At 51.0% G+C, this 16833-nt stretch overlaps 1 protein-coding gene across 9 annotated transcripts in view; it reads left to right on the forward strand.

The window, feature by feature from the left end:
• The window catches only part of Tenm4 (teneurin transmembrane protein 4), a 652091-nt gene that overhangs the window by 632661 nt on the left and 2597 nt on the right, over window positions 1–16833 (forward strand). For all 9 annotated transcript variants that reach the window (XM_050154435.1, XM_050154436.1, XM_050154432.1 and 6 more), the window contains 5 exons: window positions 2893–3065; window positions 6065–6300; window positions 9708–10004; window positions 10922–12536; window positions 15761–15903. In XM_050154435.1, coding sequence (XP_050010392.1) covers window positions 2893–3065; window positions 6065–6300; window positions 9708–10004; window positions 10922–12536; window positions 15761–15903 — 2464 coding nt within the window. The remainder of the gene's footprint in view (window positions 1–2892; window positions 3066–6064; window positions 6301–9707; window positions 10005–10921; window positions 12537–15760; window positions 15904–16833) is intronic.

A 16833-nucleotide genomic window follows, 5' to 3' on the forward strand; every position in this document is an offset into this window, starting at 1 on the left:
GTCAAGCAGACCTGATTCTGAATCTGCATCCTTCTATGACCTGTGTCTTTTTAGGCAAGACGATCGTCGTCTCTGACCTCCGTCACTGTCATTCGTAAGACGACAATAACAATCCCTACCCTGAAAGATGCTGATAAACATGATGCTTGAGACCTGAAAAACACTTGGAACATTAACAAGCTCTTCTTTCTTCATATAGAAGGGGACATAGAGTAGATGACGGTTCTTAATCAGACCCCCAAAAATCAACAAAAATAGCCAGCATTCCCTTATTCAGTCAGTGAGCATCGCAGAGCAGAATCTCCATGCTCAGTCTCTTCCAGGCACTGAGAAACCGACAAGGTCCCTGTCCTCAAGGATCTTATATTCTAATGTCAGGAGGCAGGTAAACAAGATAACAGAAATAGTGACAAGAACACAGGACAGTGATGAGGTAGAGAAGGGGGGTGTCTGTTTTACAAACAGTCCCTGACTGTTTGTTAGTGTATTTGAACTGAAGCACACCAGATGTTGAAAGGAACTAGCTGGGCTCGTGCTCAAAGGCAGCCACCAACCTCTGCAAACAGAAGAGTACCCCAGCACAACCTGGGCATGGCATGTTTGGAGCAGAAGCACAGAGACTCCAAGGAAGCTCAGAAGAGCAAGCTCAAAGAGACACAGGAAGGAGTCGGGTCACGTAGCCAACCTTCATTCACTTTATTAAGCTCTCCAAATTGTGGGCATTCAGCCAGGACAAGCTGAATCCCTCCCTTCAGGGGCCAACATTACACAGAGGACAGTCCTAGGATATGGAAGGCCCTGCTGAGACGTTCAGAAGTTCACGTCCACTGCGTATTTATGAGATGAGCATTAGTATGGGCAGCCATGGCGAAGGAAGCATAGCGGCCACGGTTACACCACAAGCCTGCCTGTGTTACTACTGGTTGTGGTTAGACAGAGCCGAGTGCAGTCCTGCAGGTTCACCTCTGTCAAGGGTAGAGACAGGACCCCTGCTCAGACTGTGCCATCTCTCCTGTTTATAGAAGAAAACATACCAGTGCTTCGGGAGTGTCTATCATAGAAAGCACGACAGTCAGGCCAGAGAGATGACACACACCTGTCACCTGTAAGGTGGAGACATAAAGGTCACCCCCCCCCCCCAGCGCACAGTCAGCTCAAAGCCAGCCTAGGCTACACCAGACACTGTCTCAAAATATCACACCAAATCAACAAACAAACAAAAGCTATGATAAGCAGAATTAAGACAATGTCTCAACATCACCCAAACAGACCCGGCGCCCAAAGCAGCCACGTGGTGCTGGAGCTGCCTTTCCCTGGTCTCTCTCCCATGCTGCAGTGACTCTCAGCAGGTCCATGGGGTCCTACAGAGGCAGCCCACAGGGCAGAGGGCACAGGGCCCGGATCGTGGGGGGCTCCAGTTCTCCCCCACGATGTGAAAGGTAGAATACTCGGAGAGGATAATCGCAGGTATTGATGAAGAGGCCGGGGGATCCATTTCTCTATCCATTGGCATTTCTCAAGCTCTGGGAGACACTAAATTAATGACTAGGAGACCAAAATTTATAAATTGGCTGTTCCATTTGATGTTCATTTAATTAAGACATTCAGTCCTTCTAATGGAATATGTGAAGAGTGGAAATTACTGGGTTTGGGCTGTCGCATGTAAAATGAAAACCAGATCTTGAAGGCACGGGGCCTTTTCATTGTATCTTCCTCTGGCTCAGTTTAATTATGCATCACAATCTACCTTCCATAATAATTGCAATTGTCCACCTGCTACAAAGCCTCCTTCTGTTTAGAGATGAACACTCTGGAGAGAAGCCTGGGGAGATGGCTGAAGAACCACTTAATGAGAGCGGTTGCCTCTAGATCTGTGCTTCCAGCAGAAGTTTACCGTGTACCTACTGTGTGCCCAGGTCTGACAAGTCCTGCAGGAAGCAATGTGTGAATGAACCATGGTCTCCTTCTCCCTATGCCCACTGTATTCATTTATTTGTTACTTTCCAACCGTTTCTGACTTTCCCAAATGATGCTGAAGCAGGGATGAACTGAGAGCCAGTGCCCCTGCATCACAACGGTGGCAGATGACAGACAGGATCCAGGCCGTGTGACTCCAGCTCCACAGAGCTGTCTTGACCTGCAGCGCTCAGTCATGGTCCCAGGAGGGAGCCGACTCGTACCCCAGCCTCCCCAAACACTCTAGCAGGAAGCAAGGCCTTTCCATGCCGGCTGCAGACAGGCAAGGCTATCCTTTCTGCCACATGGGCTCAGGAAAGAAAGATTCAGATAAGTGATGTCTTTTCCTGCTGGATAGCAACAGGGGAGGTCGCACCTAGGAAACCCCCGCCAAGCCCTGGACAAGAAGTTGGAGACTGGGGAGTAGATCTGACCAGAAAGAAAGGGCAGACCGTGCGAAGCCACAGCCTGAGCACGGCTCGCACACATTCTGCTCTGATAATCACAACAACAGGTGTTCAACACTAACACAGATGAGAGACAGGTTTGATTGGTTTTACATATCCACGTCACAACCCATCCCTGAGGGCAGCCGGGGCAGGAACCTGGAGGTAAGAGCTCAAGCAGAGCCCACTGAGGGATGCTTCTTCCTGGCTGGGTCCCTCTGCCTAGCACAGAGAGCTTTCTTATGCAGGTCATGCCCACCTGCCTAGGGAATGGCGCCACCCACAGAGGACTGGGGCCTCGGACCTCCATTAGCACTTAAGAAAACACTCCCATAGGCGTGGTCACAAGCCAGTCTGATCAAGACAGTCTTTTCATTGATGTATCCTCTTCCCAGGTGACTCTAAGTTAGGGTCAGTGTGACAGCTGAGGTCAACCAGGACACGTCCCATCCTCTGCCTGTTACTAAGTGCCAACCCCTTTGGTCTCTAGGTATGACACCTTTGGTCGCCTGACCAACGTGACCTTTCCAACTGGCCAGGTGAGCAGTTTCCGGAGCGACACAGACAGCTCCGTGCACGTGCAGGTAGAGACCTCCAGCAAGGATGACGTCACCATAACCACCAATCTGTCTGCCTCGGGTGCCTTCTACACCCTGTTGCAAGGTAAGTCATCCGGGGCTTGAGGCCTCTAAGACCCAGAGGTGAAGACCAAGACTAAGACTCCCTCTTGGTTTGTCTCTACACAACCACCTCATTTGCAAAACACGCCAGGCAGAGGCCTGGAAATCTTCTCCCAGAAACTTGGGGGCGAGGGGCGGGGGCGATTGCCCATTGTCCTGTCCTATTATCTTAAGAACAAAGGGGAGAGAATCCTTTGGCTATTAATCCAGGTGACCCCCTCCTCTGCTCTTATAATGGCTCCCAGATTTTTCCTCTCACACTATTGCATGGGAGGCAAACACAAGTAATCACACCTAACTGTGGCGCAGAGAGATCCTCCCAGAAGCCCAGGAGAGGTCTGTGCCTCCGCCAGGACTCACTCCAAGGGAAAGAGACCCTTCCTTCCCTGTATCCATCAGACCATCCCAAATATGGCTTGTGACGTCAGCTTCAAGTCAGTGACAGTGAGGAAGTCTTGCCCCTACCTAGACTGTTCCCAAGGGAAGTAGGGACCCCCACACACTGAAACTTGGTTGGATTTAAGAAAATTCAGCATCACTTAGGAAAGCCCAGGCTGCCCTTTCCCTTCCTCCCCTGTCCAATAGCAAAAGGAGCTTTGCACTGGGCATCCGAGGTTCAGTCCTAGCTCCGTCTCTGCTACCTGAGTGCCACGGTGCTCACGTTCCTTCTTCGGAGAAAGAAGGCATGGTGAATGGGTTCTGGGTAGCGTGGAGTCCCTGAGTGAACCTGAGGCACCTATGCCTGCTGCACAGTGCGCGTTCCCGACGACATGAACTGGAGGGGGGTCAACTCTTCTTCCCCGAGCCTCAGTTTCTTGATCTTGGAAATGGAGCTGCATTATAAGATCTGCCTCACAGAGTTGCCTAGATACACGGCAGACAGAATTTGTAAAGAGACCAGCATGGGCCAGGCACAGGGTACTGCTCAGAAGACACTTGCTGATTAACTCAGTAATTGGCAAGCTGTTGGATTTACCACAAGCAAGCAAACGTTTGTTTTCATTACTGGTTTAGTCACCACGCATAGTTTCTGCCTTTCAAAAGCTGGATGAAAAATAGGAGCCATTAAAGAAAGAGAGATCATGCCCAGGAATTCCTTTCTTTTAGTGAGGAGTTGGAACACATCACATGTTGTGTGCTATGGCAGAATTATTGCCAAGAGAAGGTACCAGACCACATCCAGTAAGAACCCTGCCCGACCTAGGACAGCAAAGACAATGATTGTTAAGATGTGGGGCCTTCTGCTGAGTTTCTTCCCTCAAGAACTGTTACGTCTGCACACTTTACACTGCTAAGTCTACTTTAATAAGATTTTTATGGCTAGGCAACTTTTTAAAATTCGAAAGTGCCACATTTCTCAGGTTAAAAAAAAATCCCACCATTTAATCCCAGCTTTTCAGGAAGGGGTGAATCAAAACACAATGTCCAGCATACATGCCTAGAACCCCAACTCCAGAAACATCGGAACATAAAAAGGAAAAGCACACCCTAGAATACAGGGACGCGCGGTACCTATTTTCTGCCGGGCACCCCTGCAGGTTGCCCGTCTGTTCTGTGTCCCAGACTCGGGTGCTCGGCCTGGCCGCCATCTCAGGGGCCTCTCCTTGTCAGAAGTCTCTTTCACGCTCATCTCAGGTCTGAACTACGAGAAATAATGAGAAGGAGCTGCTAATGAGTGACAGCCTTGGGCCGGCACAGCCCACATTAACCAGGACCGCGTGTGGGCTGGACCTCCCCGCACACTGGTCCATCCAGAGTCAACCGTAATGGACGCATGTGCATTCAGCGAGGAGACGCTTTACGAGATAAACTGACACAGGCTTTCCCACTCTTCAGACGGAAGCAAAATACAGATTGTCGGTGAACGATGCATAGCAACATTGAGGCCGACTGTACAAATCCCTGCGAGCGGTACCGCGTGGAAAGACGGAGTGGGGAAGAGAGAAGGAAGGCCTGGAGTGGATGTCACCTTAGTGGGGAGATTCGGCAAGGGCTTCCCGTGAAAACTATCTTTTTAAAAAGACAGATTTATGCTGCTTCATGTGTATGGGCATTTTACCTGGAGGTATATATGTGCAACACATTCGTGTCCGGTGCCCATGGAAGCCAAAAGAGGGGACCAGATAGGTCCCCTGGAACTGGAACTACAGACGGTTGTGAGCGGCTGTGTGGATGCTGGGAATTGAACCCAAGTCCTCTGCAAGAGCAGCAAATATCTTAACCACAGATTCGTCTTGCTGTAATCCCCAGCACGATATTTTTATGGTTTAACATAGCCTGGGACATACCTAATTTAATCCACCGAATACTCAGCAAGCACATAGAATAACAATAAAGCTGGCTGTCATATTTTGAAGACTTCTCAGCTAAAAAAGATATATGACTGCTTGTGTCAGACTTCTTTCACTTAGTGATAGTTGATAATATATTTCCTTACAGTTTTATTAGTAGTTGTAAAAACCGAAACAAGCTGGGCGGTTAATCCCAGCACTCAGGAGGTAGAGGCAGGCGGATCTCTGAGTTCAAGGCCAGCCTGGTCTATAGAGTAAGTTCCAGGACGGGCTCCAAAGCCCACCACAGAGAAATCGGTCTCCAAAAACCAAAAAAGAAAAAAAAAGCAAGCTAAAATGTCTATCTGGTATTATTAAATAAATTGTATTGCCATTTAATGGAAGACTGTAGTTATTATGAAAAATATTTATTAAAAATATTTAATGGCATGATATGATGCATTGGATGATGGAAAACTCCACAGTAACTATTTGACTCTGTAAATGCATTAGGAAGTATTGTAAATTCTACAAATATACAAAGTATTTCCGATGGTTTTGAGTAGTGGGCTTATGCAGAGTCTCCATACATCTTCCTAGTTTTTCTCAGTGGTGATGCATTGCTTCTATAGTTGCAGGGGGGCACATTTAGACCCCCGTCCCAGCCTCTGTCTTCCCTCCTCTTAAGCGTCTTTGCTCTCCTCTCCTTCAGACCAAGTCCGGAACAGCTACTACATCGGGGCTGATGGCTCCCTGCGGCTCCTGCTAGCCAACGGCATGGAAGTGGCCCTGCAGACCGAGCCACACCTGCTGGCTGGCACCGTCAACCCCACCGTGGGCAAGAGGAACGTCACACTGCCCATCGACAACGGCCTCAACCTGGTGGAATGGCGGCAGCGGAAGGAGCAGGCTCGTGGGCAGGTCACAGTCTTCGGGCGCCGTCTGCGGGTGAGCGTAATTTTGCAGGCACCAGTCTGGTGGGTGGGGGACTGGGGTTCAGAGAAGCAGATTCCATTTTTAAGACTCTCCCCAAAACCTCAGTTTCCTCATCTGCCACAGGGAGAGCTGAGACAATGAACCACACGTAACAAAGGACGTCGGAGCATCCTTTTTGGTTTTGACGGGTGGGAACATGGCTGACTTTGTGGTTGAGCCTGTGTTTATTTTCTTCCGTGGACTGAAAGTGGGCACTTCAGTCATCTTAGAGCTCCAATGTCGGTCCCTGGGAGATAAAACCGATTTTACGTGCCGTTCCAAGGATCAGAAATGGCATGCACAGTGTCTCACACAGGGCTTGGCACAGCACACATCAGGGATCAGTAACATCTGCAGCTTATGTCGTTATTGCTAGGGTGTTGTTACTGCCCACCCGCCCCTCACCCCCCATTTCAAAAAGTAAAGGGTTAAAGGGCAAAGAGCGGCAATGCAGGAACTCAATGGCTGAGCACTTGTCTGCTGGGTCCTTAGCGTGGGAACAAAGAGGAGACCAGGGCTAAGGGAGCCTGGGGCTTCGGGTCAGTGGTTGAGTGTTTACCCAGCAGATTGCGCAGCAGTGCACAGTACAAAGCAGAAGACAAGGGCTGTACAAAGGGACAGCTGGTGACCTGGACCTGGCTCTCTGCCCAGCACCTCGTTGAACACAGGTGCTCAGGAGACAGCTGCTGAGCCGCAGTGAACCACAGAAACATCCACACAGCAACACTGGACTCTCAATTCCAACAACCAAGAAAGCTAAGACCTTCCGATCTTCGACGTGGGGCAAAGTCCAGAAAGCAAGTGATTGTTTCAGACTCATGTGATTAGGTGTTGTAGATCCTGGGAAAGAGACCCATGTCAGAAGCAGCAACGGTGGAGTGACTTATCCAATAGCAAAACCCAGAGCCACAAAAGCCAGGTTTCCTTTGCACCCTCAAGGGCTAGCTAGCTAATGTGGAAACCTGCCCCCTACTAGTTCCTGGCTGCCTTTGTTCCCCGACACCATCTGTGGTCTCACTAAACCCTCATCTGCTTTCTCAAGAGCCCTTCAATGTACCTCTGAGGCAGCGAGCCAAACGGGAAGTTTGACCTAGGTTGGATTCCCGCTGGGCCTCTTGTGTAGCCTCCAGCAACTGCTCTGAGCCTAAACATCCTCAGCAGCTGTGGGATGCTGGTGCATTCAAGGTACCTAGCTAGCCCAGGGCTGCAGATCCCAGGTGTACAGGAAAGGGCAGTGATTAGGGCTCTTAGGAGTGTCTCTCTACCGTGTGAACAGGACCAGAAGTTTCCCAGGCTTTTAATTGGTCCCTCTCCCAGCCAGAGATAGATGATACTCTAGTCCGGTGGCAAGTCTCTGCTGCCTCCCAAAATAAATGGCCACCCACAGTGGCGGTGTTTGGAATGAGAATGTTAGCCGGGTGTACCTCTCCATAATGGGGCTCATTTTTTATACAGCTGGGAGGTTTTTTTTAATAAAGAAAGATGTAAAATAATCTCATTGCCACCACTGCCGAGCACAGGAAACACAAGGTGCTTCCCCCCATGAACTGTTCAACTCGGTTTTATTAATTTTGTCACAGAGGTACAGATCCCCTTCTCCACTAGCGTCCTCGGGTATGGGGGAGGCTGTCTAGGTGGCACCAACCCTGAGGGTATAAAAGAACCTCCCAAAATGTGCTTTTTAAATGTGCCCATTGCTGTTGGCAGTGTGGCCCCCTCTTCTTGCGTACCCTCTCTGCAAAGAACACGGGATGGGCTTCCGGAGCCTCTGATTTTTCACGGGAATTGTCTGCCACACGGTTTTTGCTTCTGCAATTGTGTTTGATTACCCTAGGGAAGGCAAGCTTATTATAACCAGGCCATTCACAGCTACAGCCGTCTCCGCGGCATCATTATAAATCCTGATTTTCGGGGCCTTGACATTTGTACGGGGAGACTGGGGGAAGACACACACGTATCTCTCCTTCCTCTAGGACTCACCATGGTCACATGCTGTCATTTAGTGGAAATAGTTATAGCCACTTATCCAGCGCCTTCTATGCACCCACTTGTCCACGGGTGCTTAGTCATAGTCTAGAGTCTAGCGGGAGACTCAGAGAAGTAAAGGTACTTGGGCAAGGTCACACAGGAAAGCTGGTCTCCTCCTCGAGGTTGGAATTCCAACCTTAACCCTGACCCCTGCCTACACCCAAACCCTCTTCTAAAAGCACAGATCCCAAAACGACCTTTGACTTCCTCAAGCCACTCATGCATTTTACATCATGTGACCTAATAGCCTGCGCCTCTTAGGTCTTCCTGCTTGTCAGACTTACTAAATGACAAGTAGAAGAGACAGCAAAGGTGCCCCCTGTGCCCTGTTGGGCCAGCACCCCTCCCTAGCCCCACCAGTAAACATTAGCTTTGAAGAACCTGTGAACATTTGGGGACAGACATGGTGGTACCGTTTGTAAACCTGGCGCTGAGAAGGCAGAGAGGGTGGGCCCCTGGGGTTCACTGAGCAGCCAGCCTAGCCTAAATAGAAAGGTCCAGGTTCCTGTGTATCCCAACTCTCACACACAAACACATACAGAGTTCCAACGTGCAGCTTCCTCTATGGAAGTCTATACTTCCGACTCACAAAGGAAGCTGAGCTGGCAGCAGCCTCACAGACCCCAGGGAGACTACGCTGGGGCTCCTGACCCTGAAGGCAAAAGCAAAGTCCTCTAACAGAATTAGAACTAGTTCCAACCAGACTATAAGGAAACCACTGGAGGTGTGAATGCCCCTGCTTCCCAGCCACCTCTGAGGAGAAACAGATGCCTTGACTGTGGGCAAAGGCAGGAGAGACCCAAAACGTAGCAAGTAAAGAGCCCCGGGGAATGCCAGGACTTGGCCAGAAAGCCTTCAGGTATCTACTGCACCAGTAAGAGTAAAGTCCATTGATCTGCAGCTTCCCTGCGCTCGGTGACCTCAGAATCCAACACAGCACAGTGTCTGGCACATAGCAGACAGATCAGGTGTTGATTTGCTGAGCTCACTTGGCAGTTCCGATTTTAGGAGCTAAGAAGGATCTGACTTCCTCCTCATCCTCTTCTTCTCCTTTTAAATAAGTTCCCATTAATGTATCACATGATAAGATCATGTGTCTTCTACAGCCACAGATGCTGTATGCTCATCACCCATGTTGTCTTTATTCCTACAAGAGGCCAAGAAGTGCATTTCTTTCCTGTTGTGCAGATAAGGAAACCTCAAAGAGCTCACAGATGGCAGAGTGAGGTTTGATGCCCACAACCCCCCCGTGCTGCCTTCTCTTCTCAGGAACTCGACACGGTTGTTGGCCCTCAGGGCCACGTCATCCATGCCCACACCCAGAGCCCCTCTCTTTCTTGTCCCTCTCCCAGGTTCACAACCGAAACCTCCTGTCTCTGGACTTTGACCGTGTCACACGCACAGAGAAGATCTACGATGACCACCGCAAGTTCACCCTCCGGATCCTGTACGACCAGGCAGGGAGGCCGAGCCTCTGGTCACCTAGCAGCAGGCTGAATGGGGTTAATGTGACCTACTCCCCTGGGGGTCACATTGCCGGAATCCAAAGGGGCATCATGTCTGAGAGGATGGAATATGATCAGGCAGGGCGCATCACGTCCCGGATCTTTGCGGATGGGAAGATGTGGAGCTACACGTACTTGGAGAAGGTGGGTGTCCGCCTCCCTCCTTCCATGGCCTTGCCACATAGAAGGCTGATCATTGTGTCTTTATTTTTTATGATGGTACCACTACGCTACCCAAGGTGCGCTTGAACTCCTGGGCTCCTCGACGGATCCTCCTGTCTTGGCCTGCTGAGCAGCTGAAGGCATTCTCTAGGGCACCTGCTTTCCTCATTGCCTGTGTGCACATCTGCCTCTGTGCCAGCATCACCCCTTTTCTAGGTACCCCAGTTTACCAAGCCTTGCCTGATGACCTCAGAGGAATGAATCTGACTGCTGAGGTTTCCAAAAGGGGAGATGTGCATTTTCTAAGGGGAAAGGGGGTCCCAGGAGGTTTCTGGATGGAAAACGTGTTTAGTGCAGTGAGGCCCATGGCTTGTTACTACATAGAAGGTGGAGAAAAGCCTAAAGCGCCCTTCTCAAGCATGGTCTTCATGCTACAGGCTCAGGGAAGCCTCAGAAGTTGCTTAGCAGGCAAAGGCTTTAAGACCATTAGGCTGTGTTGTAATGTTCCTTCTCGCTTGGACAGAAAGACTGAGGTCAGAAAGTCTGGGTCAGGGAAGGCAGTGGGGAAATCGGTACAAATACTGCAGGGCAGAGTATTGCGGTCTCGCACCCTATGGCATGCAGAAGTGATCTGATCCATACCGGACAAAAAAGCAAACTGCTTGCTCACAAGAGGAAAGCAAATGACCTGTGTGGACCCTGCAAGGCCAAAGGCTGAGCCATGGTGCCTCTCTAACCGCTGGCAGCATACCACGGTACACATGCCAGACGGCTCTGCTTGGGCCCAGTGCAGAGCCACAACTTTGCTCGGCCTCCCGTTCCTTTCTTCTGTGTTGTGGGTACTTGGGTTCTCATTCCTCCCGCCACCCCCTTCATCTCTGACCGTCTTCTCCCCCCAGTCCATGGTGCTTCACCTCCACAGCCAGAGGCAGTACATCTTCGAGTTTGACAAGAACGACCGCCTCTCTTCCGTGACCATGCCCAACGTAGCCAGGCAGACGCTGGAAACCATCCGCTCGGTGGGCTACTACAGAAACATCTACCAGCCCCCGGAAGGCAACGCCTCCGTCATTCAGGACTTCACCGAGGACGGGCACCTGCTGCACACCTTCTACCTGGGCACTGGCCGCAGGGTGGTCTACAAGTATGGCAAGCTGTCGAAGCTGGCCGAGACTCTGTATGACACCACCAAGGTGAGCTTCACCTACGACGAAACGGCGGGCATGCTGAAGACCGTCAACCTCCAGAGCGAGGGCTTTACCTGCACGATTCGCTACCGTCAGATCGGGCCCCTCATCGACCGCCAGATCTTCCGGTTCACAGAGGAAGGCATGGTCAACGCCCGTTTCGATTACAACTACGACAACAGCTTCCGCGTGACCAGCATGCAGGCCGTGATCAACGAGACCCCGCTGCCCATCGATCTCTACCGCTATGATGACGTGTCAGGGAAGACGGAACAGTTTGGGAAGTTTGGTGTCATCTACTACGACATCAACCAGATCATCACCACAGCCGTCATGACCCACACCAAGCATTTCGACGCTTACGGCAGGATGAAGGAAGTACAGTACGAGATCTTCCGGTCCCTCATGTACTGGATGACCGTCCAGTACGACAACATGGGGCGGGTAGTGAAGAAGGAGCTGAAGGTGGGACCCTACGCCAACACCACCCGTTACTCGTACGAGTACGATGCCGACGGCCAGCTGCAGACAGTCTCCATCAACGACAAGCCTCTCTGGCGCTACAGCTACGACCTCAATGGGAACCTGCACCTGCTGAGCCCCGGGAACAGCGCCCGGCTCACGCCGCTACGGTACGACCTCCGTGACCGTATCACGAGGCTGGGTGATGTGCAGTACAAGGTGGACGAGGACGGCTTCCTGAGGCAGCGGGGTGGGGATGTCTTCGAATACAATTCGGCGGGCCTGCTCATCAAAGCCTACAACCGGGCCAGTGGCTGGAGTGTCAGGTACCGCTACGACGGCCTGGGGCGGCGCGTGTCCAGCAAGAGCAGCCACGGTCATCACCTGCAGTTCTTCTACGCGGACCTGACCAGCCCCACCAAGGTCACCCACCTCTACAACCACTCCAGCTCCGAGATCACGTCCCTCTACTACGACCTGCAAGGACACCTCTTCGCCATGGAACTGAGCAGCGGCGACGAGTTTTACATCGCCTGCGACAACATCGGGACCCCTCTCGCCGTCTTCAGTGGAACCGGCCTGATGATTAAGCAGATCCTCTACACAGCCTACGGGGAGATCTACATGGACACAAACCCCAACTTCCAGATCATCATCGGCTACCACGGCGGCCTCTACGACCCACTCACCAAGCTCGTCCACATGGGCCGGCGGGATTACGATGTGCTGGCCGGACGCTGGACGAGCCCAGACCATGACCTCTGGAAGCGCCTGAGTAGCAGCAGCATCGTGCCTTTTCACCTCTACATGTTCAAGAACAACAACCCCATCAGCAACTCTCAGGACATCAAGTGCTTCATGACAGGTGAGGGCTGGGGTACCCTCCCCCCAGGTCAGGACCTACCCTGTTGCTCTGGTAAAGAGCAGGTGTGGGGTGGCATTGGTTCCCAAAATCTATTTAAAGAAACACTAGTTTGGAAACTACTCTGGAAATAATGGATCCAGCATCAGAGTTGACAGGACCACATTCTTAACTTTTCCTAATATACTTCAGCTTGTGGAGGTTACGAGGTTCTGTAGTGAGAAAAGCTCTTTATACCTACTATAACTTTTCTAAATTGTTTTACCAAAAAAACCCAATGTCTCAGCTAAGTGGTGGTGGCACACACCTTAACCCCAACACTCGGGTATAGTCTAGTAAGGTCATGTGACCTTACTGGGTCATGTGACCATGGCACGCTTTGGGGTTGAGGACAGAATGAGCTGATTGGCTCGTCCTGGATCACATGGTCCACTGCTCCATCAGTGCCTGCTCCCCTCTCCCTCCCAACAGAGAAAGAAGGTAGAGCTAGATTTTGGGGAGGCAACCCTAAAATGCCCACCACAGGTGTATCTCACAGGTCATCAGGACAAGTCTTTCCCAAACCCCCTAGGGTGAGGAAGTTAAGGACAGATAAATTAACCCTCCCCTCCCGCAAAGACACAAACTTGTGGGGAGGCCAGCCTTGGAACTCTGCGGGTAGGCCTTCAAATGCTTAGCCTTCTTTGAACTCAAATACATTCTGTGGAGAACGAAAGTCACGCCCACGTGAAAGGGATTCAGATCACTTGCATTTTATCCCTCCCTCCTGGCAGCAGTGACTTCTGGGACTGACAGGTAAAGCAGAGCTTTTCAATGGAAAGGAGACGCCTGCCCCTCAGGTCGTCAGAGTGCAATTCCCGGTGCTTCAGAAAAGCCTGGTAGGAAAGCTAGCGAATAAATAGATCTCTGACGTTTTCCTGAAAGGCGTGAGAGCAAGCTTCCCGTCTTCCATCACTCCTAATTAAAGCCCAGCCCTCTCCTGCATCCCCTGCTTCCCTGGGAATGTGTGCTGTTCTGGATAGAAGGGTCCCTCGCAACCACAAATCCCAGCGCACAGTCTCAGCCTAGAGCAAGACGGCTTTGTGAGGTGTTCTTTCCCCATGTTCTGCTAGGTTTAATTTCCCGAAGATCCATCTGCTTGAGACTCATAGAATGAGAGACTTCTGGAAACTCAATGAGGAAAGGGCCATTGAGAAGTCATCCAAGCCCCTGTTGCAAATAAGAAAATGGGGGTCTTGGGATAGACAAAGACAGAAAGCCTTCTGTGAGGGAGTACCTGATCTGGAGACGGTGAATTAAACCCAACATTTTAGGCTCCTGCTATACAACAGCTACCTCCAAGTGATATCCTTATTTTCCACCAAGACTTAGTAAAAAACCATTCTTGCTTCAGTATGCAGACCCGGGAGAAGTCTCTGAGAAGTAAAGTAAGTTCTCCAAGAAGTTCATTGTTTGTACACTACGAAACCCTTCTGTAACCTGCATAGCAAGGCTAAAGGGGGAACTTAAACCTGAGTTTAATGGGCCTGGGACAACTGAATACAACAGAAAAGGCAAAAACAGATGTGAGGTGCTTAGACTGGAGAGAAACACGGGTTGCAACAAAGTTGCAAGAACACACTTGCCTGTTGACCCCCACAGGTCGCTCCCACTCAGCAGCTGCGGTGGGTGGGGACTATCACTTCCTCCTTGGCAGGCTCGTCCCTGGACCTCTCAACAGAGATATGTCCCCACTGGAAAGAAAACAAAAGCACCTGGCTCTGGAGCTAGCCACAAAACCCTGTCCACCTCTCCCCCTGTCCGTTTGGATTCTGAGTCCCTCCGAAGAGAGCTTTAGCGTCTTCAGCTGCCCCCTCACGAAGAAGGCTGAGCTGCTTTGCAACACAGACTACCTCCAGCAAGGCTCAGATCACCTCCCTCCGGCCACCCCAGGCTCTGTCGTTTCTGGTCCTTCCTCAGCCTTTATGAACTCCTCTCTGCCTCGTCCTCACTGCCCCCTCTCAGGCACCTCGCCTTGTGTGGCCATCTTTGCCTGGAGTACAACCTCCACCTCCAAGGATGCCAGACAAGCCATGGTTTTCTCGTTCGGCTTCAATGACATGCCTTCATCATGTCTGATTTTTATCATATTTAAGAGATCTATGGGCCCAGGCCTCATCTCCCTTTGGGGTCATAAGTGTCCAAGGGGAGGTTCTATGATGACATAGCATCTGCCAGCACGGTGGGCCTTCTGCCGCACGATAGCCTGCCTCAACCCCCATCCAAGGTCATGCATGGCTTTTGCACTTCTTTATTTGGTTGGTTAGTTTGATGGATTTTTGTTGTCATCCTTGGTTTTGCTTTGCTTTATTTTAAAATAGATCTCATGTAGCCCAGGCTAGCCACAAACTCACTATGTAGCCAAGGATGGCCTTCAACTTCTGTTCCTCCCGCCTCCACCTCCTGGGCGCAGGAATGACGGGCACCAACTTATGTAGTGCTGGAGACTGAACCCAGGACTTCATGCAGGCTAGGCAAGCACTCTACCAGCTGAAGTATACCCCAACCTGGGATCACAGGTTTCCGAGTCCATTCTTCAGTGAGCCCAATGCTCACCGAAATACCTTATCAATAACTCGCAACTCCAAGGAAAATGATTAATCAGCTTAGAGACTAGCAGGCTGAGGCCCTGGGAGGTTGAGAGACTTCCTAGTGCTGTCAGAAATAAGACAGGTAGCTCGCAGGAGAGCTCTTTGATCCTCTTACTAACCAGCCTCATGCCTGCAGGCGTGATGGCCCCGAGGTTCTAATGGCTACAAAGAGGGTGGGTAGAGAAGGGGCAGCTTTTTTCGTACACGAATGTTTCCACTTTGCAAGTCAGCCATGAAAATCCTTTCTCTGTCTCACTGACCTTTGCACGGGTTTCCTATTGACACTGGGTGTGAGGATGGGCCAGGGAGAGCGTCATCCGTCCGCAGCCACCTCTGGGTGAGCAGATGAGCGTGAGAGAGGGAAAGAGCTAACTGGAGTGTGGGTTCTGCCTAGGTTTCCTCTCTCCTGGATCTACCTGTCGGAGGACAATTATGGGCATAAGCCTGGGAAAGGGATGGCTGGGGCGGAGGGGGGGTGTGTGGGACCAGCCGTACATTTGCTTTTACGACTAGGACATCATTTTCCAGTGTGTGTGTCACCAGTCACTTCCCACTCACGCTCGCTCACGAGGCATATTTCTGCTTCTCTTCACCCAGATGTCAACAGCTGGCTGCTCACCTTTGGATTCCAGCTACACAACGTGATACCTGGCTATCCCAAACCAGACACCGATGCCATGGAGCCATCCTACGAGCTCGTGCACACACAAATGAAAACTCAGGAATGGGACAACAGCAAGGTAACGCCCCACATGATAGCCACACCTCTGGCCATTCCGGGCAGGATAGAAACTGAGGTAGCACCTTCATGGTTCCTGCCGGATCCGTGGCTAAGCAGGCCCCAGGGACCCAGCTGTAGCAGCTCACGCACACCACAGGCTGCATCAAGGGAGTTTTGTGTGAGCCACCAAGTTCAGAGTGCCATAAAAAATAACAAGCCTTTGTTCACCGTGCAGTCAGAAGCGCTAGGCGAGAGGGCTGAATGCAGATGTGGTGTTTTCTAAGCACCTGCTGCACCTGCACTGAGTGATGCTCTACTTAAGCTAGCTCACAAATGCACCATGCCGTTATTCTCCTCATTGTCCAGGTTTAATGCATGAGACGATCCAAACCCAGATTTGTCCACTTTGGGTCACCTGTCTGACATGACTAGGCTCTAGGAGAGAGAAAAAAAATCTTCCTTTTGTGACCAGATTTCAAAGGCTTGGGATTATAAGGCTGGGAAGACCTTTTACAACAGTCCCATCTCGCCTGCTTCTCACTTCATGCATTGCTAGTCCCAAACTCGGCCTCCGTTCATAAATCCTGTACCAGGAACAGAGTCTGTGCCTGGCTCGGTACTGCAAACCCATGGAATGCAGGGGTAGATCGGCAGGTAGGCCAGGTCTTCTAGGGAATGCGAGTCCAGGGACAGAAAACTCTGGGGAGAAGCAGCAATACCACAGAGCATGGTCCTGGGCTTGGAAAATTTCCTGGTCTCCCCTCCAACCCCTTCCCTTTTCCTCTGTCTCCTGCTTCCCCTACCTTGGCACACGTGTGTATGTGTGTGTGTGTGTGTGTGTGTGTGTGTGTATACATACAGTCACCTTTTGGACAGAAAGATTGTGTTTTTGTGTGTCCCTTGCTGAATCTGAAGCTCACGGATTCAGACAAGCTGACCAAAAGAACCA

The sequence above is a fragment of the Alexandromys fortis genome, unplaced genomic scaffold (genome assembly GCF_014885135.2).
Source record: "Alexandromys fortis isolate MF-2015 unplaced genomic scaffold, M_Fortis_MF-2015_v1.1 scaffold_77, whole genome shotgun sequence".
Classification (NCBI taxonomy): Eukaryota; Metazoa; Chordata; class Mammalia; order Rodentia; family Cricetidae; genus Alexandromys; species Alexandromys fortis.